The 25,429-nt window shown below is 42.4% G+C and overlaps 1 protein-coding gene across 1 annotated transcript in view; it reads left to right on the forward strand.

Moving 5' to 3' along the window:
• jarid2a (jumonji and AT-rich interaction domain containing 2a) overlaps positions 1 to 25,429 on the forward strand; it is a 99,753-nt gene that overhangs the window by 65,720 nt on the left and 8,604 nt on the right. Inside the window, 7 exon segments of the mRNA XM_088601173.1 lie at positions 6,258 to 7,398; positions 12,866 to 13,353; positions 17,332 to 17,424; positions 17,919 to 18,037; positions 18,813 to 18,883; positions 20,434 to 20,548; positions 23,556 to 23,661. Of these exon segments, the coding sequence (XP_088457299.1) occupies positions 6,258 to 7,398; positions 12,866 to 13,353; positions 17,332 to 17,424; positions 17,919 to 18,037; positions 18,813 to 18,883; positions 20,434 to 20,548; positions 23,556 to 23,661 (2,133 nt within the window).

Below are 25,429 nucleotides of genomic sequence, written 5' to 3' on the forward strand. Positions count from 1 at the left end.
ATAATGCGATATATGAGCGAAGAAGTACAGGTTGTGCAGAAGACAGTTTTGCCAACAGATACAACTTATTTGTTAACTCTGCATGCAGATCGCTGCAGTGAAATGTCTTCAAATCGAGAGCAATATTTCTATTGGATTAAAAGAGATGTATTCACAAGCTTTTTTATTTACAATCTAACAAGGCTGCAACATGTCACCAGATGTTTTGTTGCTTTGTTCCGAATTGCAGAAGATGGAGCTTCACATACCTGGAAATTTTCCATTTTGTGATGCGAATTGAAGGTTTTACATGTTACTGTGTACATTTTATTTTCATTGTGGTTTGAAATGCCACTAGCCAGTGCTGGTTCTTTCTAACGCCGAAATATGAAAATAGCCTTGCAGTTCCCTTTAAAGTGGTAGTCGGTGCAGGAGTTTTTAAGAGTTTGTTACCTTCCTAATTAACAGAACAGTCTTGATGATTGATAATTGAGAAAAATAGCTGTTCATTTGAAGTTATTACATTTTTTTCAAGTCACTTTGAGGGATTCATTGCAGGGGTCATTTTCACTCCGTTCCTCATTTTTAATCTGAACAGAAGGTTGTAATGTTTTTTTGTGTTGTATGGTTGTTGGTGATATTTTTGTATTGCAGTGGTACAAGACACACAATGGTGAAAATTTTAGTTCCAGAGTATCTGTGAAAATAAGAAAAATAGGCTCTATAACTTTAGAATTTGTACAGTATATTCAGTCTCCTTTAATATAGAAGAGAGGTGAAGGAAGTATCGTTTAAATATTTGGTTTAAGTATCAACCACAACAATGTGAGTGAAATTACTTTATATTGTAGCTGAGTCAAATGCAAACTGACATGAACATATGGACCAAATATTTAAATAGCTTGATATTTTAAGATCTTATGTTTCCTGCATTATGCTTTGAGCCCTTAAGAGTGCGACCCTTTCATCTTATTTTCATTTATTTTAATACCCCTTTAATCTTAATACTTGCTCCTTGAGGTCCATTTCTAATAGATGTATACAGCTCTGTGCTCTGCATGAAAGCCTTATTCCATGTTTTTGTCTAGAAGGAGCTTTTTTCTCTGTACATTTGAATTTTTAAAAGCCATCCAAGTGCAAGCTACCAAGCTTTATCTATCTTGCTGTTTACAACTGCTTGTAAACTTGTCATTTTGCAGAATAAACCGAGACAGCAGGGAACTGATCGTTAAGAGGTTGAGGGGACACACTAGTCTTTAATAGAAACCTGACAACAGTTTTGCCCCAGCGATTTAAATTCTAGCCATAGGAAGTTTAGCAGTGGTAGCTGATATGTCCGTCATGTGGAAAAAAAACTAGGGCAAGGAAAAAAATTCCAGTCAAGTTTGTTTTCTGGGGAGAGGGTGGCTCTCTAGGCAAACACAACTCTGATCCATTTTCTAAAAGAAAACTGTTAAAAAAAACAGTATTCTTCATAGTGACAGGAGGCTACAGTGGGAGACTGAGGTATCTCTATCAGAGTCCTGAACATTAGAGAGGGAGAGAGGAGTGGAAGAGTTAAGTCCTTTTCTTCCCCTCTCCTGGTTCTCCGATGGCTCGCAGAGCTGCAGATGTTTCATGTTAATCTTCCTGTCATGCAGCAGCTGGCCTATGGCAACACATGATGTCATTTCAGCTCCTCTTCCCTGAGCTCACATGCAGCCAAATCGTCAGCTTCAAAGATTTTTTTGTTTTGTTTCTGGTGGCTCTGGTATTGGTACGTGAGAGCACAGAGTCTAGGCTTTCACTCCTCAGAATTGCAGTCCGAGTCCGAGACTCGGAAAACAGCTTTGCTCGTCACAACCTGCCGGCGAGCTTTTCTCCCATTCATCCTGACAAACTGAACCATTGCAGTACCAGCCAAGACTGAAGTGCTCAGACTCTCCAGAGACTTGTGGGATGGTGTCAGTGAGCCCTCTAGTGGTACATCTGGATTGTTGTTATGAGGCTATGTAAACACCTCATGTCTGAAGAATTGTATTACGTTTCAAGCTAATTTAAGCCTTAAGCTGATTGTCAGTAATGAGCCATCTTCATGTTTAATTATTGAAATCCTTAATTGTCACATAGTGAAGGATAAATAAACCAAAACAGATTGTTATTTGACATACAAGTACAAAGAACTTGTATCTAAACTAGAAAATGTAATTAGTATGCTGTTACTTTATTAAACTGAAATCTTAAATGTGTGAAATTGACTTTTGGCATGAGATCTCTGCTGAAAGTGACATTAGTGCTCTCTGAATTGGTAATAAACTCTTACTGGCTGGACCAGACTGTAGATGTTGCTTTTTAATCGTAATATCACGTTTTTTAGCTTATGTAAATCAGATATACTTGTATCGAGTCTTTTTAACCCGTTGCTAAGTTGATTTGAGTGTATTTTTGCATTCTAGAAACTTCAGCAGTGTTGACACTGAAATATTACCTGTGCAGGATGCAGCAGTACAAAACAGACAAAGTTCTGTATCCCACGGACCTCAATGTAGAGACCAACCCCAGTTTAGTCTTCATTTCTTGAAGCTTGAGAAAAGCTGTGCCAAAAATCAGCAAAGTTGCATGTCTGATCTGTTTATCTTACATTTGCCTGTGCATATTAACGCAAAATAAATGGATGCTTTGTTGCAGAAAAGATTTTAGACATTGATGTTTTTAAGATTCCCCTTCTTAAATTCTAAAACTGATGTAAACCTCAAAGAAGAATCTTGTCTTCTTCCCGAGTTTCTGAAACTAGTGTAAACCTCACAGAGGAGTCCAGTCTTCTTCCCGAGTTTCTGAAACTTGTGTAAACCTCACAGAGGAGTCCAGTCTTCTTCCCGAGTTTCTGAAACTAGTGTAAACCTCACAGAGGAGTCTGGTCTTCTTCCCGGGTTTCTGAAACTAATGTAAACCTCACAGAGGAGTCCGGTCTTCTTCCCGGGTTTCTGAAACTAGTGTAAACCTCAAAGAGGAGTTCAGTCTCCTTCCTGGGTTTTGGTGGCAGAGAAATGACAAGACTGGTCCTGGTGCAGATCAGTGGGACTAATTTCTGCTGCTAGAGGTGACCCATAATTCATGTGATGGGGCAACTAGCAGCTATATCACCCTGTAACTCACAAGTTGTAACTCACTGAAGCTCAACGGGCGTGAGCCTGGCCAGTACCTGGATGGGAGACCTCCTGGGAAAGCTAAGGTTGCTGCTGGAAGAGGTGTTAGTGGGACCTGTGGTCTCACCCTATGGTCCATGTGGAAGACCCAGTATAGTGATGGGGGGGACATTCTTTATTAAAAAAAAAAGGTTCCATCCCTCAAATAAGACTTATTAAAACCGAGAGACTGACCCTGTCTGGTCATTAAAAATCCCAGGGTTCTTCTTGAAAAGAGTAGTGTGTTACCCTGTTATCCTGACATTTTCCCCTGGCCTTTACCAATCATGGCCTCCTAATAATCCCCATCTATGAGCTGGCTTCATCACTCTGTTCTCCTCCCCACTGATAGCTGGTGTGTGGTGAGCGTTCTGGCGCACTATGGCTACTGTCGCATCATCCAAGTGGGTGTTGCTCATTGGTGGTGATAGAGTGGTGATACCTGTAAAGCACTGAGTGCACTGTCCAGAAAAACACTATATAATTAAGATTATGTGTAATGTTTCTGCTTTCAGGCAGTGGGGTATTGGAGCAACATTTTAATGCTTTCTGGGGTTGGAGGGGCTTTCCCCTCACTGCAGATTTGTTTGGTCTCCAGCCTAGGATCCTGGGAAAAGCTGTGATGTGTAGAAGATGCCATCAGCTTTGAGGAGGCGCACTGTGCACAACGTGTGGTATTTCACTTCACAAGCTCTGCAAGGGTTTTCCTTCTCTGCCCATCCCCACACAAGAACGCGTGTTCCAGAGCTCGTCAACACGCTGCTACAGGGCCACAGCCCTCTTTCATTAGTGCAGTCGTTGTCAGATGCCGCAAGCTTGATGGAACACAAGCACGCGCGTGGCATTGGGGTTTTTTTTCCACCGTCACTAATGTGCACCGGCTTTGATGTTGTGGGGGTGGGGTCCGAAAGATCCTTTGATTATGCTCAGGCGAAAAAGTACAGTTCGCCTAGACCTAAAGCTGAGCCTTTTGCCAAAACGAGGTGATCTTTGACATTTGTACCCGTGGCTCGGCTTCAGGCGTGCTCTGTGAAGGGAAGGTCCTGTGTGGGGGGGGAGAAGGTAGCAGCACTTGATTTCTTCCCTAGGTTTTCTTGCGAGCGACTTTCGCTTCGCCAGTTGTTGTTTTTTTTTTTGCCCACCCACTCAGTCGTAGTTTGCCGGCTTGGCGAGACGCGTGTGCGGCCGCGCTCCTCCGGCACTGCCGCTCGTCTGAGCGACTCGTCCCACGCCGGGCGGCGAGCTCCCAGGAGTGCTCCAGCCAGGGGGGCAGCCGGAGCTGCCAGCCCGCTGTAACCCAGCACCTGTGCTGGAGTGGGGTGCAGCTCCTTGGTGGTTCCCAGGGGCTGAAGACGATCGGTGTCACCCAGTCTGCGTCACTGGACTCATCCCGCTTTACGTGAGCTGTTAGGGACCACCCAAGCTCAAATTTTTCAGGCTTTTTATAGCACTGCAAGTTGCTTAGCAGGAATAGAACATAATCTGAGACAGACTAATTATCGGAGCTAATTAGACTAATTAGCTTCTTCTGACGGCTGCTTCTTGTTCTAGTGGGCTTTTATTATTATGAGTTCCACAGATCATTGGTGACTAAAGTGTCTGCTTTAAAAAAAAGCATGGTACTAGCAGTTACAAGCCTAAACAATGAGGAGATCAGCTCTGACTTCTTGCACTTCGGCGTTGGAGTGTCATACAGTAATGGATGTCATACAGAGGATTGTGCTGGAGGAAGTGAAATAACTTGGGGTACACGCAGTTCAAATTGGTTGCGGAGATAGTTAGATTTAGGAACATTTCAGTAATTCTTTGCTTCTGGATTACATCAATCCCATATGGTGAAGAAATGTAGCAATTGGTTATGATATTCTGCCTATGTGTAGGGCAGCGTTTTGATGTTATGTATTGTTTTAGTAATCGCAGTTGCATATTGCCTGTCATGTAAGTGTGTGTATACAGTATATAAGTCAAAAAAGTAAAACACAAGCGCTCAGCAACTCTTAGTATCCACAGGGATGGGACAATAGCCAGGAAAGCTGCAGTTGAAAGAGGGTTTTCGAGGGGTTGCAATAATTAAGTAACTTTTTGGTTGTTACTCACAACGCTTAAGTTTTCTCCGCTGTTTTTGTAGAATTTGAGAAATTGAGGCTCTCCAAAGACATTCTCTGGAGAAACTTTTGCACAATTTCAAGACCATATGTTGTGAAAATGTGGCCAAGGAAGTCAAGAATTCCTGCTGGGTAAAATATTTGATTTCCCAGAGTTTCTACTGATCAGTGGGGTCTCTTTCTCAATAAACGTCCTCTTTCAGATTTCAACTCTGCAGCAAGAAAAGAAAAACATTTCATGTTGGAAATCAGTTGAATTTTAAAAGATTAATAAGAATGGAAATATAGATTTTTTTTTCCATCTTGGGATATAATTCAGATTTAGCAATGAACTATTTCGTATATGATATCTAGAGCTGGGAAGAAAAGGCTTCTACTTTTGCTAAGGTTTTTAGAATTAATTTGTTATATATCTTAGCTATTACAGTATTTAACTGTTGCCTTTTCTGAAATTAGATTTAACATGCTCTGCATCACAGCTGGTACTACACATAGAGGGGTGACACATACTCATTCTCTGAAATGAGGTATAGTTTGGTTTTGTTCAGTTTTTTAGATACTGGGCCTGAGCAGTTCTGATTGTTTTTATGACTAAATTTCTGGTGGTTCTTTCGAAGACAGTTGCATTTGAATTATAGAACAGGTTTTGCATATTTGATGCATGTTCTCCTGTGATTTTCTGTTCTTAGAATTGTAATCTTAATTTATGGTTAAATAGATGTACATATATTTCTTCAGGGCATCTTGTTTTTTCCCTAAAGCAGTCTGTAATGAAGCAAGTGGACATTATGGACTCATAAACCTTCTTAGAACTTCTCAGTTCCCCCAGACGTTGTGGGGTACAGTAGAGTGACACCCTGTAACCGTCCAGTGTTAGTCAATGTAAAGGGGGAGCTGTAAGATGCAAAGACACGATATAATGGTTTTGGAAGTGAAAATGCATTCTGGTTCTCTACTTTCAGTGCCTAATCATGAGATTAAATTCAGTCTTTGCGACTTTCTCCTGCAGGTTTCGAAAGTGAACGGGTTCACCCGGGCCTCCTCTGCAGGCGCGCACACTCCCAGTGCCAAAAAGACCAGAGACTTCCGACAGTCGCCGTCCAAAACTGTGAAGTACACAGCCACCGTGACCAAGGGCCACGTCACCTACACCAAAGCAAAGCGAGAACTGGTCAGGGAAGCCAAACTCGGTCACAGCAGACACACCGCCTCTCACCCCGCCCACCATCACAGGAACCACCATCACAGCCATCACCACCCACACCCCCGCGGCAGTGCTGCCGCCCACCCTCGCCTCCCTCACTCCAACTCAGGAAAAGCTGAAAGAAGCAATGCAAAAACTCGCAAACAGGTGCTATTATCCAATGGGGTGCACAAGGCCAATGGGAACTGCCTGCGCCTCAACGGGAGGCTCAACGGGCGGCTCGGTGCCAAGGAGGAAGGCAGGCGGGTGCGCGAGGGCCTGCGACACTCGAAGAGGCGTCTGGAGCCCGCGGCGAGCGGCGGCGGCGGCGGCCTCTCAGGGAAGCGGCTGCCAGTCGACGCCAAGAAGGCCAGGCTCCAAGCCCGCCCCCCCGAAACGCGCAGCAAGACCGCTCACCCGGAAAAGGCCCCGCCCCCAGCCCCATCCCCGGCCCTGGCCAATGGGCATGTGAAGGAGGCGGAGGCACCCAGCTCAGAGAGACAGAGGCCCAAGAGGGCTTCAGCCAGCAAGTTGGTGTTTGGCAAACAAGCACACCACAAGGTGCAGGGCACCCCGGGTGAGAACTGTTCTACTACCTCAGCAACCGAGCCCTCCCCCACCCCTCATAAGCCAGCAGAACCTAAAGTGGAGAAAGAGAAAGGCAAGACCGGCTGGTCCTCCATGACTGAGGTGCCTGTCTTCAGGCCCAGCCACAAGGAGTTCCAGGACCCCCTGGTGTACATGGAGTCTATCCGGGAGCAGGTGGAGCCCTATGGCCTGTGCAGGGTGATTCCTCCCCCGGACTGGCGGCCGGAGTGCAAGCTGAGCGACGAGATGCGTTTCGTCACGCAAGTGCAGCATATTCACAAGCTGGGCAGGCGCTGGGGCCCCAACGTGCAGCGGCTTGCCTGCATCAAGAAGCATCTCAAATCTCAGGGCATTACCATGGAGGACCCCCCACTCATAGGTAAGTCTCTTTTCACATACAGCCCTGGGCGCCTCTGGTTTGGTCAGCTGCTTGGACAGAGCAAGTTCCCTGAGCCTAGAGGAGCTGTGATCAGCTGCCTTAGTGACTTAAGGCCACATCTAGTAGAACAATGCCTGAGTTTTTCCTGTCAAAGAAAGGCCTTTGCGTGCTGTGTCACACACTCCTCCAGATATTTGCCTATATGGTCCTGTGCAGACAGGAGATTGCCTTCTCGTTGGAAAAGGACAGGCATTGTTTGAATCTACAGCACCCCTACACTAGGGAAGTTAGAAGTAAAGTGAATACAAGACGAGATCTTCAAGCCACGTCAATAGATTTGGGGTTTAACAGGGGTATCTCTCAGGGGTTGTGTACAGGTTAGTCAGCTGGGATCCCTTGGCTTTCTGGCAAATGGCTGTACCTGCAGCTTGCTGGTAATGCCAGCGAGGGACTAAGCTTCCTTTCAGGTGGTGTGGAGCCCACCGTGTGTCTGCCTCTGCAGGTGGACATGCTGGAGGTGCTCAGCCTTGTGTCTCTTTGCCTCTCAGGGGGGTATGGTCGTTACTGCCAGAGAACCGAGCCTTAAAAACTGAAAACACTGGGCGTGTAATAAACGTCATTTGATCATGGTTCTCAGTTGCTTTTCAGAGTGCAGGCTTTGTCGATTTTTTCAGAAAAATACAATGGGAGCTTTGAAATGGACCTTGCAAAGGTTCTGAAAGAATGCCTTGCCTGCAGCTAAATCAAACTCCTGACTGCAGTTTTCTGGTGCAAGTATGAATATGTAACTTACCCAGCTCCCCTTGGTCAAACCTGGGTCAGTTCTAGTGCTTGGTACTGATCCCATGTTTCAAATTGTATACTGTAAGGTCCATTGTAAAGAATGTTTGTGCCCTGCTGTTTCTGAGGGTGTACAAAAAGAAGGCTCACAGATCTGGGAATTGCATAAGAGTAGATGTGGTACATTTTCCTTGACATTAGCTAAGATCTGCCTGTTGCATTTGTCTTTCTTCGTATATGCTCATGCACCAGTGGTAGCTGGAAATGCACCGCAATGTTACAGCATAAGCACTAACAACCCCCTTATTGAACCTTTCGCTGGTGTGCTTCTCTGTACGTCTGTGGCTGTCTAGAACGGGGGACGCAGATGAGGCATCCGCGTGTTGTACGACTCAAATAACATTTGGTCGTGTAAGATGTGCAGAACGTTGTGCCATCGACGGGCAGGGTGTTTTTATTTTGCCCCACTTGCTCAGTTTTTTAGAGTGTACATCAGGATGCCTCAGAAAGATATCAGATACAAAGAGAAGATGCATCCCGTAACCTTTATTTACTAATAATTGTATGCTGAGTGCAGCGGGTTCCTGCTTTTTCTTTATGGACACGTTTCTGCACATCACCACACAGACAAACTGCTCAGTGCTTTGATGGAAATTAAAGATAAGGCCCTTCCTGAAAGTTCACTTGAGGGGAAGTTTTCCCCTCTTGCAGATTATTTACTGTTGGAACGTCTTGGGCTGGAAAAAAATTCCTATTTATACCGTGAGAACGTGATTGTTTGCCGTACACTGAAGTAAAGTCAAAATGAAAACAATTAATCTTACAACATACAAAACAGACCAAGGATGCAAAGGGTGTTTTTTTCTCATATTCTAAGTAGGGGGAAAGAACTTTGTTCTCCTAAATGGTCTTTTTTTGGGGGGTCTTTCTTTAAATTGAGATGGGTTGGTTTTCACCAACCCATAACACAAGAAGTTAAGTGGGGTACTGCTGGCTGTGGCAGCCTTGTTTATTCGAAGAGTGCCATACTTTGGAATCGGTGCCGCCTTTTGTTTTGGAACAATCAAAAAAAAGACAGTGAACAAACCAGGGATCTAGTTTCTCTTTTAAGAATATACAGTTGAGCAAATATGAACATTAAATGTTTATTTGTCCTCTTTTGCCCATGGTTAGTTATTACATGTAGACTAAGGCTCTTCCAGTTCACTGGAGTTCATTCTTTTAAATTAAATCCATGTGCATTTTCAAAAAGATGGATGACTTGACTGGCCTTTTCTATGCTTGGTCTGTTTTGGTAGCGCCTTACCTTCCATGCTCTCTGAAATGATTTCAAAGATCTCTGTTTCACCTTGGTTCCATATTATTCTCTCAAAACAAGCAGATATATAGTGAAGCGCCGAAATTTAAAAAACCTGTTCGGTTACGGGTCCTTCAGTTTGGGCATTGAGTGGCATTTTTAGAAGCTGAAGATGTTGTTCGAGATGGATTTCCAGGTAATGAAGAAAATATTCTTCTCCTGAGGTAGGCTTCACTGCTTTTTGTAAAACACTAAAGAACAACGCTTGAGTAACTCAGTAATCTTTTTTTTCCTTTTTTTGAAAGGGCATGTTCCTTTTCTTAATTATTAATATTTTTTTGCCTTTTGTGACATGTCATCCAAAGTGCTTCAGAAAGATGCCTGGGACACAACCTCACCTTTACATGTTCAGAAATTCAGAAAGGGAACATAATACAAAGTCCTACCTGGAGGTGTTAAATGAGCAACATGCTGAGAGATGTGCTCTTGACAAAGCAAGCAAACTAGCAGGCAAAATAGGTTTGTGAGGGTTGAGGGTCAGGGCTCCCCATCAAGCCACTTGTCTTTTGTGACTAAACGTTCCTCTGTTGTAAAGGATTTAAATTTCGCTCCTCCTCTGTGTAAAGTCTTGCTGTATTTGCAGGTGTTTGCTGGTGTACGTGGTGTCTTGTCGCTGCATGTGCTTACAAACTCCACTGTTTTTGCTTGTGCATGCCCCAGATCAGGAGTTCCACTGTTTTGCTGGTGCTTCCACATGAGAATTAGGGCATGCAAGTTAAACCAGCGTGCACACCACCAGAGCCCTTGCAAATAAGAAACCATGTCGTTGTTGCTCTTTTGTGGTATTTCTTAGTGCTTTGGTGTTGTCTTGCTTCACAAATCCCTTGCATGTAAACAGGAGCTTGGTCACTAAAAAAAAAAAAAACAAGTGTCATCAGCGTGGGGAGTTTCTTGCAGACTGCAAGAGCAGGACGAGTCCCATCCTACTGCACGCAGGATAAGATATCTAAATACATTGTCCTTCCGAGCAATGGAGTGCCGTGCACAGTGTGGGGTCATTTCTCTCCATGATAATGAAGCCTGGAAACCTGCGGTGCTAATTTTAAACAGGAAGACGTATTGCCTTCAAAGAGTGAGCTGTGGTTTACATCGACGCTGGCTAATTTAGTCATTACATTTTATTTTTCTTTTGCATGGGTGTAGAAATATACCTGCACGTTTTCTGTAATGTAAGCCCTGTAATTAGCTCTACCTGGTTTTGAAGCAGGGAGAGGCTATAGGTCATACTAGACACAAGGGTACAGCAAGGAAAGCATGATTCCAATGGAAAAAAAAACAGCCATGATGCTAATTAAACTAGCACGTCCTTGTGTCTGCAACCTTATGAGAATTTGATATGAATACCTTTTGCAAACAGTCAACAGCAACATTTTAAAATCAATCTGACTTTAAATTTAGGGTTGATTAGGTTTTTTTTCAGCCATTCGAATGCTTGCGCAGCTAAACTCATCATGTCCTGGAGTCTGGTATTTGTGGCTTTTTTTCCCAGTGTGATGCCGAGATTCCTGTGTGCCTCCTCATTTGAACAAGAGGTAACATGAGTTACTGTAGGACAAAGGAAGAATAGATGATGGAGGTACAGCCAGCTGACAAAGTCACCTTTACCTCACTTCACACTTCCAGAACATCACCTTTGTAAAGGCGTATTTTGGAATGGAGTCCCTGGGAGCCCTAGACGGCGCTGATAATGACGGATTACTCTGACATTGCTGAGAGGGTCACTTTGATGAGATTACAGAGGCATGGGAATTGTCATAAAGCCAAGCGTCATTTATTGTTTAATCACATCCAGGGAGACCAGGAGCACAGCCAGTACTTGTGCTGCGTTACAGGAAAACATTTCCCATTCAGCTCTCGGTAGCTCTTGAATCTGTTCTGGCTGTACTGTTCTAGTTTTTTTATTTAGGAAGCGTGAACAGGCACTCCAGGCAGTTCAATGTGTACAGCTCTTCAGAAGCAGCTCTCAAAATTGAAAGCTGTTTGTGTGGCTCTTGTGAAATTCTGTAACAGATTGAGGAGGTAGGAGCGGATTTTAAGAACAGTAGCCAGGTTAATGTGGGTGAAATGAGGTTTGGGAATAGTGATTTAGGGGTTGCAAGGGACGCTTTATAAATACATAAGACGATACAATCCATACATCATCGTAAAGCACTTTGATATTAAAATCCGGCTATTGTTAATAAACCAATGATTAGCAGTATTTAATTACTACTAGCTTGATTTCATTTATTACATGTATAGTTATTTTATAAATGGAATTTGTAACCACTCATCTTAAATATTACCAAAAAGATGGTAAAAATGGTGAATGTGTATGTCAATGTAGATGTACACAATAGTAACTTTTATTAACAATAGCCATGTGAAGAAATGAATAAATGTGCTTGCTGTAACTTACTGGTAACACTATGCGCATCTGAACAAATGTCTTGTGCGCTAAGCCAGGTAGTTTTTAAACAAATGTTTATACAAAACATTTTTATGGGGTGCCTGTTTTAATTGGAGATTGTTTTTAATTTGTTTGCTGTTGACATTGGTTTTTAAACAGGAAAAATGATATTACTCTTTCTCTGCATACAGTTGCAGTTCAGTTTCTTCACTACAGGTTTAAAACAAATGCACAACATAGATTTTATGGCATCTAGGCACAGTGTAAAGAGACTTGATTTAGTGTAAAACATAAGAAATCATGTATAAGTTGTGGTCCTTAATGTTTTGACACTTTCACACTTTGGACTGATGTAGTCACAAAAGGCTTTGAATTATTGTATCATACATTTACTCAAATTAAAACTAGAAACCCACAAACCAATCGTTTTCTAAAGGATTTTCAATTTGGCCTCTTCCATCTGCTCTACAACATGTATGAGTGTAATCACTGGTCATGTGTTGTGCTCTGAGACTTTCTTGTAAGAAATGAAATCCATTCATGTGCTCTTTGTAAGGAGACATTGGAGTGCCAATAAATATTTTAAAACTGAAAGTATTAAACTTGTCTTAGAGCTTTTTGCTTAAGATTTCAGTTTACCCGGTGCCTGAAATACGTCTTTTTATCTGATGGCAGTACGTTTAAATTATCTTGTATTCTCCTGATATGTCCTAATGAGATGAGCAGCATTGGGACTTTTATTTTAAAATGTAGGCATAAACAAACGACTTTGCCATAACGTAAGCTGGAAATTGGAAATACAGATGTCTCGCTGCCTTCTGAACGAAAAAGAGCTTTGCGATGAAGCATTCCAAAGCTCCGATCATGGCGCACTGCAGAGTAGGCTGCCATACGTGCGCGTCGAGAAATGTGACTCCTGTCTTTTCTTGCCCCTTTGCTAGGAGGCTGCGAGTTGGACCTGGCCCGCTTCTTCCAGCTCATCAACGACATGGGGGGCATGCAGCAGGTGACGGACCTCAAGAAGTGGAACAAGCTGGCCGACATGCTGCGCATCCCCAAGTCGGCCCAGGACCGGCTAGCCAAGCTCCAGGAGGCCTACTGCCAGTACCTGCTGTCCTACGACTCGCTGTTGCCCGAGGAGCGCCGTGCGCTGGAGGATGAGGTCCTGGCCGAGAAGGAGAACCTGGAGAAGAGGAAGGGCCCGCTGGAGGGCCACTCGGAGAACGCCCACAAGTCTCTGCTGCTGCCCCGGTACGAGCCCAAGAACGGGCTCGTTAACGGCGTGGTGCACAAGAATGGCTTCCGCAATAAGCTGAAGGAGCTGGACGCTCAATTCAAAACCGGCAGACGGCGACTATTTGCTCAGGAAAAGAAAGAGAACGAGGAGGAAAATGGTGTTCTTAGTGACCAGCACAAGTGTATATACAAGGTAAGGCTTGCCCTTTCCTTCTTGTTTTTCTTTGCTTCTAATCAGACTATCCTGATAGTTTGACCCCCCCGATACCCTGGGGTACACTTGTTTATGAAATTATGAAATCATCCTCTAAACGCAACATCTTCGGCAGTTTGCCCACTTGTCAGATCTTCTGATGCAATCCAGCTGTTGGATCTCGATCTAATAGCTATCTCCTGGATCTCAACCATCCTTCTCCTCTTTGGTCTTCCTCTGGGACATCTTCCAGCTGGAATCCAGCTCACTGGATTGCTGGTCTTTTCCCCCTCTCCACATGGGTCCACCTCGTGAGATGATCTGTCCTCTTCTTTGTACACACTCTGCTGCCTGCCTTTTACTCCTCCAATCTCTCTTTCTGTTCCTTTATTGCAGTCCAGTTATCACAAGAGCGTTTTGTGCCCCAGCGTGCGGTGTTCTTACATGAACACTCACAGGGCCGTGCTGAGAACCGTGAAGATCGATCACTCTTGTCCAAGCACTTTCTGCTCTTTCTTTGTCTACCAGCCCAATCCCGAAATCCAGACAGTCCTTGTCAATTCCAAAAACCGTTCTGCAGTCAGATTTCACTCCTCAACTACATTGCATGTCGGCCATTTTGTGCTCTGATGGCGGTCATTTCCTGTCCTGTTCTATGCACGGCTATATTGTAATGTAACATTAGTTAAGGAGATGCTATACAGCTGTAAGTAGTTCCCAAGTCTGAATCCATATCTGTAAAAAAAAAAAAGCAAACTGGATTTTTTTTACTTAGGATGGTTTTATCTTGTCAAGTTCTCTTCGGTTCATCAGCTTCCTTCTGTGTCCTCTGGAATTATACATTATATTGTAAAATAGGAAATTTGATACTTCATTGGAAGGGTTTTTGATTGTCAGGGGTTTTTAGGGGCAGTGCCTAAGGTTATATCACAGGGTTAGTATTTTAATACTCTTAATTACTACTCCTATGATTTAATTTGTAATTCAAAGCCAATCAGTTATTGTCATCTTATTATATCACTTCCTCGTTATGCAGACTGAAATAGTGGCAGAGCAACGCAACAATAAGCAAAGTCAGTGTATTTTATTGAAATGTTATAGAATGTTTTCAGAATGGGTCACACGGATACCTTGCATTTAGCATGGTTTAAAAAAAATGCACGTAATTGTGAGAATAGCTTTGCCACAGTGAAGAATAAAAGGCCTGATTGATGGCAAAGGGAGGCAGTGCGGCGCAAACAGCTGAACAGCTCGATTCAGTGATTCGCTTTCGGCTCTGAACACTGCCCTGCTTCATGCTGGAGGATCTGTGAGCTTCGTGCTTCAGGCAAAGAGCCTCCATCAAGCCAAGAGAAATTATTGCAACTATAAATTACTGAATGATGACTGAAAGCAAGAGCTTTAGGGGAGTTTGCACAAGATCAGGTTTTGTGTGCCTTGGACTCTTTCTGTTATTTTTCTGTTTCGAGCTAGATTTTTTATTTTCGCTCGCTGGTTTTTGCACCGTAGTGGTCTGTGGCTCCGTGCCAAATGAAAGGGAGTTTGGCAGCGGCTTACGGTATCGTTTTAAGGCTGCTTTCCTGCTTCGGTAGAGTCGAGATGAAAACCTTTCAGCGCCAGGTGTGAGGTAAGGTAAGGCAGGCAGCAAAAAGATCTTGATTTTTGTTGCCATCCGCTCATTTCTCTGGTGTCCGTACACGGACGAGCGTAACATAAACGTCCGCTCGGCTGTGGTGCACGGAGTGCAGGAAGACAGAATAGATCGCCAGTCGAGAAACCCCTGTCACTTTTCCCCATTACTCGGCTTGTGCTTGTTCTTGCTTTTACGCTTGTTTGGGTTGTTGCAGATGTCTCGGAAATGGTTTCTTTGCCAGTGTTTGAAGCAGAAGTCTGCCTTGCCTCTTCAGCGTGCTGCTGGTTCAGAGAATGCTCATTCTGTCTCGTTGCCTTGCAGCAGGCAGTCTTGATATGCTGTAGCACCCTTCATACCACAGTGTGCCCCAGAACTCTTCAGAATTATACGGCATAGCAGTTCACATTGTAGCAACAGTGGAGCATGTGGGAGAAGAGGACAGGAAAATGCAAATTCCCAGTGGGAGAAAAACCTCTGGGAATCCCGGATCCAATGGGTAACCCCCACCCCACCCCAAGCAGTTTGTGGTACTTTAAGATAAATGGCAGACAATCTCTGCAATATCACAGGCTGGAATTTTGCTGTCCTCGTTGTGTCATCGGGGTTATCAGGAGTAGCTGAGACTTCCTGGTTCTGCCATCTTAGATGTAGCATTCCAGTGTCTGATGGCACAGGTCTGTACACTGGTATCCAGGCAGTGGAAAGATAAAAAAAAAAAGTGGGGATGTTTGTTGCATTGTGTGTACAATAGCAGCCATATTAGATTATAGACTGAGAAAACCTGTTTCATTAGTCTGTTTCTGAGCCTCAGTATAGATGATTAAATCTTAGGGACATCTCTTCTGTGGTTTGGGAAGACATTCTGAACTTTTGGGGCCGTCTAGCTAAAGACTCCCCTGCCAGCGCAGGTGTTTTCCTTGAGGAAAAAGACCCTGGTCTGTTCCTGTGCCTGTGGGCTGTGGCCGGTGGGAGCGCGTGGCAGTCTTTGCTGGAGACCCACAGTAAAGGTGCTTCCATGAGAACAAATCCATAGCATCGCTGTTGTATTATACTTTTCAGCTGCTTAAGCACGTGCTGTCTTTACACTTGTGCCACGGTGTGTTTTCTCTCAGTAAATGACAAGGGTTGTTGAAAGCAGAACAATGAAACAAGCACACAGCTTATTTCTGTAAAGAAACCAGCACAGTCTCTATCTTATCTTGAAAGCGCCTGTAACAGATTCAATTCCCTCCCCAGTTTCCTGGCTCTGCTCTTTCCCTTGAGGATACTAACCTGTTTTGTTCAACACTTGCTCATAACTGTATTCCGACTTGCTGTGAGGTCATCTGTCCTCTTTTTGTTTTTAACCCTTAAGAATGCCCCTTTTTTTAACTGAGCGTCTTTTCAGATCCAAAAACCACAGCCTCTCTGTTTTTATCTGTGAAAACCCATTACTAAGCCACCTCCACGAAGGAGTACAGCATTTTCATTCAACCCTGGAGTTTCAAAGAGGGTGTCTTTGACTCATAAATACATCAGGAGCAGGGGCCTTGGACAGCTTGAGCACAAGAAGCATTATGGCATGAGAAGTTTAAAATCACTTATTTATTATCGCTTATAATCACCCACAAGAATACAAACATAGCTTTAAAGCTAAAAAAGCTGTTTTGGACACTTAGATTCAGATGGTATTTTTCCTATTTGTAAGCAAGTGTCATTTATAGATTATTTATAAAGACTGATTACAGTCTTTGGACAATATCCATTGATTGTAAAATTACAACTGCAGAGCTCTTTCTCAGAAAAGGAAGGTAAATCCAAGCCAGGTCATTAAAGACTGATAAATCTCGCCCATTACATTTAAAGTCAGGGGGGCAATATGTTTAAATATATGCTAACAAGATTCTGGTCAGTTTAGACTTTATACAAGAAGCCCCACTAATGGATGCAGAGTTTCAAAGGCTGTAGGCTTTCAGCGTAATGTGTGCGTTTGGATTAGAAAGCAGTACAGCTGAGCACTAAACACTCAAATTCAACTGATGTACATTTAATATATGCAAATTGACTATTTCATGCAGGTAGGAAATGCAAACTAAATAGTAGACACTGAGCTTTAAAATACCATTGACGAAAGGTTAGAAAACCACAACTTGTCTAGCAGAAGATTTGAAAGCAGAAGAAGGAAACAAAATGTTAAGACAGTTTAGCGTTGAACTGAAATCAAAGGAAGTTACTGTACAATTGTGGTCTTCCACGGCACCCAGTATGGGGAACATCCATCTCGGAGGACTGTGCCTTTTCTATAGAAAACAAAGCATCTGATTAAACTTAAAACCAATTATCCTGGTGTTGATGTTTGTTTTCAGGGGAGGTCGGTATCCCTGACTACATTCTACAGGACAGCCAGGAACACCATGAACATGTGCTTTAACAAAGAACCTGTGGCAGCTGAAGTCGAGGTAAGGGTATGACCTGCGGTTTACTTTGGTAAAATGCAGTATATCTCCCCCGTCTTTCTTCACAGACCCTTAACTCCAAGGGTGACGCTGGCTTTTCACTAAGTTGGGATCTGGTAAAGACTCTCATTGCCAATTGCTGTGTAAAAAAATTATTAAAAAATGTGTGGAACAATTAAAGGAAGTGTATTCTTTTAACTTTGAGATCGTTTGGAACGAAAATCAGAAAGTCCTTCCACTATTAAGAAACAGTGGTCCCTTCATTGAAACATTACTTCTTTAATTGGTCAGTTTGTAACGCATAAATAAGAGATGCCTTAATGTGACGTCTTAAGGTTAACTTGCCTCAGGCTCCTCCAGGACCAAGACTAGATATCATGGATTCAGGGTGGTACTGGAAGACGATCCGGATGGGGGCTCACCAGGTCCGGAGTTTGGAGACCCCTGGTGTAGATGATGTTTGGTCACAGCGAGGATGTCTTTCTCTCTGATTACAGCAAGAATACTGGAGGATAGTGGAGCAGAAGGAATGCCATGTGGCAGTGCATTATGGGAAAGTGGATACCAACACACATGGGAGCGGCTTCCCTGTGGCAAAGTCAGAGCCATTTTCAAAGTAAGCTGCTCCATCTCTTTTGTAGGAAAGCGTGTCTGTGGTCCACCCCCCCCCCCAGTGTACACTGCAAGCCATCTGACCATCTGAATCCTAGAGTCTGTTGCTAAAGCTTTACATAATTGTGTATCGTTGAAGGTTTTAATGTTGATTCTTCTTACATGTGATTTGATACCTTTTTTATGTAGTGCAAATCAACTCTATTACTGACTCCCCATCTTAAAGAGATTAAATCCTAATTGCCTGTGATACACAAGCCAGATTACAACAACAAAACACATTCCTATTCACTTGAAGTTTAATTTTCTCTTAATTGTATTTGGCTGGGCTATAAAGAATTGCAGTCATGCGCTAAACACTATTGATCAGCACTATCGCTATTTGTTCAGTTCTAAAATGGGTTTCATTTTTGTGTGATTTATCTTGGGGACAGCTGGAGGTTTTTTTTTATATTTAGCAGTTTTTCAAGCTGCACAACCTCTTGCTCAACTAGTTGAAAAAGGCCTAGTGTTCTGGCTAAGCGGTTGAAGATTCAGACTTAATTGGGTTGAGAACAGTTTAGGAGAGAAGCCCTTGAACATTTCAGCATAACTTGCAGCTTTGAGAAATTAGCTATTGAATTATAAGGCCGTCTAGGAAACTTGATTTGGCCACCATTCTTCCTGTACCTTCATGTAAGGGAACATCACATGTTGCATGACAAGAATGTAGTTGCTAGACTCTACAGTATGGGGTAAATCAACTGGATTATTAATGGTGATTTTGTTCTTCCATACAGGCATGGATGGAACCTTACAGTCCTTCCTAATAATTCAGGATCCATCCTGCGCCACCTTGGTGCTGTGCCTGGTAAGATATCTATGCTCTTTTCCACCGAAGAAGCTCAATGTGCCCACAGCGGCACCAGTTCCAGTTTTTAAAATGGGGGAAATGCCAGTCATGCTGTTGTGCAAGATTTTCTTCAGCGTTCAGAACAGGCTTTCCTAAAGAAAGAAGAGCCAACTTTTTTGTCTGACGCTATATTAAACCTGTTCGTGATTGACTACCAGCTCCAGCTAAAGCCGTGTTTCACCTATTAGATCACGTTTTGACTTGGTCAGAAAAAAGAGGTAGTTTTAATGTCTCATTAGTTGAGCTGAGCAGACATTTTTGGTGGCCGGTCATGATAATACTGGCCCTTCGTGCCCTTTCACCAGTTATAATAAACTTTAATAATGGCTATTTTAGGCTTACTGCTTGACTCGGTGACATTTGCCTTTCCATTATTCTAAACCACATTACTACCCCAAGGAAGAAAATTAAATGGGAAAAGTTTCTCAACACTGTTGTTCATTTTGGAAACACTTTAAAAGCAGTCTTCAAACAGTAAATAGGTGATTCTAAAATGTCTTCTCCCACTCCGTATAAAGAAATATCATTCACAATTATATAAAATTGAGCCTAGCAGATGGATGTTGTTTTACATTCATGAAAATAACTGGAAATGTTGCAGAAATCAGATACTCTCCATTTTATATTGAAAATGAATTTTTATTACACATAAACAAGAGTTCCTAAAGCTTCCTAAAGCTAGCAGTGGGGGTTAAAAGCAGCAGCTGACAGCTCCGGTTAAGGAGACGCATTAAGAGTTCAAGGCATATTTTTGGGGACACTGCGGAAGAGAAGTTACCTCTACTACATTTGCGTTTCTTTTTCAGCTCCACAAGGTTCCTTTCTTTGTAAATTATGTACAGTAATAACCATGTATCCCTCCACTTGAGTGCTCGTTTAAATCATTCAGCAGACAGAAAATCATACTGAAAGGGTTGGGCAGTTTCCTCTCCTTTCCAGAATATACAAAAGCCCAGCTGATCAGGGTTTCAAGTGAGACTTGGTGTAAGGAAGCTGAAGGAAACGAAATTTAAACATGATTTACCAATATAAATGGCTGAGCTTCAGGATGTGTGAAGGCCATGAATAAATCAACATTTAGGGTCCTCTGGCAAAACCTAAATCTGTAGTATGTTTAAAAGTGGGATTGTCCAACCCTGCTTGGTAAGCAGGAACGCAGCTGACATTTTGTTAGGAAAATCAACACACACCAGGCATTCTTTTAAGTTCATAAACCACATTCCAAGTGCTGTGTTTCAAATCTCGTGTCAAGAGTGACGCCACCAAAAACCAGCAATTGGAGTTGTTGATTGGGATGGGGGTTGTAATGTTTAGAAAGAAAACTAAAGTCACACAAACAACATAGCACAATTCCCCCCAAAATGCGTGCTTAATTATACACAGCAGCCAGGTGGTCACACCTATTAGGAACAGAATCAAAGCTGATTAATAAATTAATGTTTTTACAACATCTAATAGGTCAGATCAGCCCTCTTTCCATTCTCTGAGTATTTTTTCTCTCTGTGCAGGAGTGACCATTCCCTGGCTAAACATTGGCATGGTCTTTTCTACCTCATGCTGGTCTCGAGACCAAAATCGCCTTCCATACATTGATTACTTACACACTGGTGCTGATTGCATTTGGTATGTATGCTTTTTTTTACCTCTTTATATCTTTTCACAGGTTGATTTATCGCTGTGTGTTTTATGTAACTCCTTCACAGAGGGTCACACTCTATTAATGTTTTTTTCTGTCCCAGCACTTTTTCCAGCTTCTAACAGTTAAAAAAATTTAAAGAAAAAATATAAACCATCTAATTTTATTGCATTGCCTTTGGTGTACCATGAAACATTTCTAGTGCAGAGGAAGAAAGTTCACTTTGGACAGGCAGCTTCTGTATGTAAGAATCCTGTGTGACTTTGAAAAAGGTTCATTGACAGCAAAGGGAGCTTGTAGCAGATGCTTTTCTGGTATTTTGTATACGTTTGCTTTGAGGTCAGTTTTACCCTTTTGATGTCCTGTTAAGAAATTCTGAAATAACTTTTGTCGCTGGTCAGTCAGTAATGATTCTTATGAAGGTTATTACGAGACCACTGAACTATTGAGTGTTTTATTTAAAATCTTCTATGTACAACGCACACTTAGCCATATTGGAATTTCATTTTCTGGTAATTTCTGTGTGCAATGTCGGGCTTAGATTTCAAAGCCATGAATGTTCCTTGTGGTTTACCGTTGAGGTTTACAGCATAAACATTTCTCACGGCTTTTGGTTATGTCGTGCAACAGAAGTTCTAAGTAAAGTTGATAACTTTTAATTTTTCCACTTGGATCAGTTGACATTAACCTGAAAATTTAAAGCTGGCAAGTAAACGTTTATGGATCAAAATAAGATATGGGAATTTTTTTTAAAATCTAAACGTGGTTTCTTTAATCTGAACTGAACTCATTTCCATACAAAGTTTTTCTACTTTTTTTTCTGAAAACTTGAAGGGAACGCCTGAATGTTTGGACATAAAGGAATAAGATTTTTCTGAACCCTGTGCATTGGACTGAAGGAAACTCAAATTTAAACCGAAAAACCGATTAGGGCATCATTGTAGAAATTTGAGGGGCTCGTTTCCATGCCCCCCAAAAAACACCAGTAGGAGAAAACACTCATTTCAGTGTTCGTTTTTGAGTTTGTGTTTGCCAAAGTGGCAGCCCTTTTTTGCCTTTTCGGAATTAGGAATGATTTGCTTGCCGAAATGCGGGTGTGATGCTGTTGCGCTGTGTGAACACTTTGATTCTGTTTGCATTAGAACTGCTTTTGATTCCGCGTGAATTGTTGGAAATGAGGAGGCTTGAGGACTGTAAGGCCCATTAGTGTATTGAGGGTGAGGAGGAGACAGTTTGCTCTGGATGGGAAAAGGTTAACGGTACATTGACCCAAACGTGGTCTGGCCCTGGCTTTCCCCACTAGGTCAAATGGTATCCCTTGCCCCACGGTCTGGTGACAGAGGGGTGGAGTGATCACCCCTCTTTTCACCAAACGTTTTTCCAAAAAGACACCCCCCCCAACCTCTAGTCCTCTGCTGCTCGGCCCTCCCAGCAAAGCAAGGCTGGGGTTCAGACTGCTGGGCGGTGTGACAGACTGAGGAAGGTAGGTAACACATTTGATACTTGGCGACAACCAGGAAAAAAACGCCTCAGTGGACAATAAAGGGGACAATTAGTGGAATCTCATTTCCGCAGGTGGAAGAAACGTTTGATCAATGCATGTTGTTTTTTTCTTTAATGTTTAAAATTCTGCATAGCACTTGTATTAATTGTGAAAGTTTTACCTTCCTTTAATTTGCAGGTGAGGATAAGTGTCCTAGGAGAGGCGCACTAATTGGTTCTGCAGTGGATATGGGGAGGGGGGTTGAATGTGGGAAGAATTTATTCTTTTCAAATGTAATATTATTAAATGTAATATTAGATTTTGACTAATTTTGACTTCAAAGCTAATTTTGACCTGAAATCTGTCAAAAACAGCATTGCTCATGACAAAGTCTTGACTGAAAGGTGATGAACTAATTTTATAAACCCCTCCTTTGGTACACTGGCATTTATTTACCTAATGAGAGATCAAGCATTCCTGGAAGAAAATATCTTGCGTGCTGACCTTTTCTGACCTTTTCTGACCTTTTCTAGATTTTCGAGATTTGTTGTTTAGACTTTATTGCTAAATTGTTTTCTATTTGCAGTTTTTTCTCCAGATTTGAAAGACTATCCTATATTGATTCTATATTTTTTTTCAGAAAGAAAATGAATATTCCGATTTTAGAGCACTTCCTAACTTTACTGCATTCATAGTGTTCTGTGTTTTCTATGTTTTTCTGTCACATGGTGTCCCTTTAAATTTTGCCGTTTTTTCTCTTTCCCACCTAAAATGTTACAATTCTGTCAATTATGAAGAAAAGTAGAACTGCTTTTCACTTCACATCTCAGCTACTAGTCTCTACTGGTCCCAGAGTGTTGTGCATTTTTCATCACAATCGGGATCTAGAGAGTGTTAATTGCCCTTTGAAGGGGGGGCATGTGGTTGTGAGAATATTTAAAACATGGAACACTATGGCTTCTGTATTTTAAAGTATGAGAAGCTTTTCTCTTGCAGTAATGTCGAAGACAAAGACAGGAAACGTTTCTGATGACTTATTCCAACAGCATGCGCTTCACGAGTTATGATACCACGCCACCCTGTTGTGGATTGGTTTGTTTTGGGAACCTTGCAATTGAAAAAAACCCCATTGCGATCGTATGGGTTTCCTGCCTAACCTACAATCTGGCCTCCCTAGAGTCTCCCCTTTACCGTGGGGATACTGGCTGGAACTGCTGTACCTGCAAGCACGTCAGCGGGGTAGGGTGCCCTTCGGTTGCACATGGGGTGGGTTGCCCTCATGCTGTACATAAAACATCGCTGCATAAATTGCAGTTGATTTTCTTAAGAAAAAATGACTTTCATGTGCAGCCCAATCCACAACAGGGTGGGTGATACTAAAGGACGCCGGTGCTGAAAAGGAGAGCTTTGTGGAATGATTTCGTTTACACTTGGAACTCAAGGGTTGTTGTCAGCTGCTGGGCTTCGGGACGCCTCTGTCTGTGGTGCTCACGCTGCGCTCTGTCCCCCAGGTACTGCATTCCTGCTGAGGAGAAGGCTAAACTTGACAAAGTGGTGCACACACTGCTTCAGGCCAATGGGACTCCAGGGCTGGAAATGCTTGAAAAGAACATCATGGTGAGGCTAGTCTTGCTTCTGCATTATAGAATTCAGGCAGGCAGGTCATCTGTGTGACTCCGATTTTCTCAAATTCTGGAAATTAGAAGATGATGCATGTATGCATGCTTTTTTATGTTTTGTCGTTAAATATGTTTTGGGGCTGTTCTTGGATTCCAAAAGATGACTGTGTTTAGAGCACAGCAGGAGGCGACGCATCTCTATTTCTCTTTGCTCTCCAGAAAAGGCCTCCAACCTCAGCCTGCACGTTTTTTGTCCCATGAGCCAGTACAGCCACCTTGAGCCCACACCCACCCAGGCTTTCAATGAGACCAGAAAAGAAGCTGGTTACAGTAATTATTAGTTTGGTCCTCTGCACCTTCTCGGCATTTTCTCAGGCCGCATGAAGACAGGTTCTTGAAATAAGCTTTGAACAAAATCTAAAATTCATTTCCAGTTCCCATCTCAAGTCTTGAAGAAAATTAGTTTTATGGACAAAAGGAAGTTAGTTTTAAGTAATAAATATTAAGGTGGTCCTTACGAAGACTAGTTATGAGATTTAAATTAACTTACATTTTGAATTTGAACACTCAAGTTTTTGTTTTGCTTTTTCTATATTTTTGTGTTTGCCAGCTATTTGTAGTTGGCTGGGAAGTTCATTAATGTTACATCCTTTTTAAAAGCATTTCATATAGAAACTAAGTTCCTTATAAGCTACAGTCCTGTGTTTAAATATTTGAAAGAACAGATTTTCTTCCATGTGTATTTTTTTTGTCTTCATTCTTTTGACTGTGTGACCCTAGGTATGAATGATCCCACTTGCATATAAATTCCCACTGTGCTATAATAAGTGTTGAATTTGATCACAATGCGGGTGATATTAGACTACAATCAAATCAGTCACTGTTGTGCAGTCCCAGTTAGATGACCTACGACAGCCACTCAGTTCCAGCAGTCCCACTGCACAGCAGCTCATGAGGAGCAATGAGAAGCTGTGTGACCTGCTGAAGCTACTTTACTGACAGCTGGTTGTACACGGTTCAACCAGAACACAGTCGTTACTGTAACTCTTCTGCTGTTGTGAACAGTACCTTGAGGATCTTTAATAATCAAGAGCTTGGGGCCCCGTTTAAAGTCTCCAAAGACTGGGACCTGCAACAGCGCAGTGTCACTTGTCACCATACTGGAGCATTAGATGGGAAATTTTAGTCCCAAGGGAAGAGTGCTGCCTACCGATCCACCAAGCCTGTATGGTGCATTACCTCGTCAAGCAACAAGAAAGCCAAAAGACAGCAACACTGATTCAACTTGAATTCTTCTCTGCATTAAAAATAACATTACTAGCGAAGCGCAAAGGTTTTTCAGGAAATGATTTGTTACCAAAAAAAAAAGCAAATAGTGCACACTGTCTAGGCCAGTGTTCCGTAGTACTATTCTTGGAGTAAACCTTCACCTTCTAGATTTTTTCCAGTTAAGTTCTTGACTACTTAGGCAACTTAAACCATAAATTGATCTATTTGCTGTTTAACCTAATTACAACTCTTTAGTACTAAGAGAAAGATGAAGCTGCATTTATCCTGTGCCAGTTTCAATTGCTCTTAAGTTACGTTTGTTGTTCCAAGGCTTAATTTGAACACACTGGGTCTATAATGGGTGTAGGATTCCTCTTTTTGTGAGTGTATCTTTTACATCTTTACTGAAGACGTAATAAAGCAGTTTTGCTTGGATTTGGAATAAATTCAGACTGCAGAGTGAACAAGTTACTGCAGGATGTACTGTTGTGTGGCTC

The sequence above is a fragment of the Lepisosteus platostomus genome, chromosome 12 (assembly GCF_059453375.1).
Source record: "Lepisosteus platostomus isolate fLepPlt1 chromosome 12, fLepPlt1.hap1, whole genome shotgun sequence".
In the NCBI taxonomy this organism is placed as follows: Eukaryota; Metazoa; Chordata; class Actinopteri; order Semionotiformes; family Lepisosteidae; genus Lepisosteus; species Lepisosteus platostomus.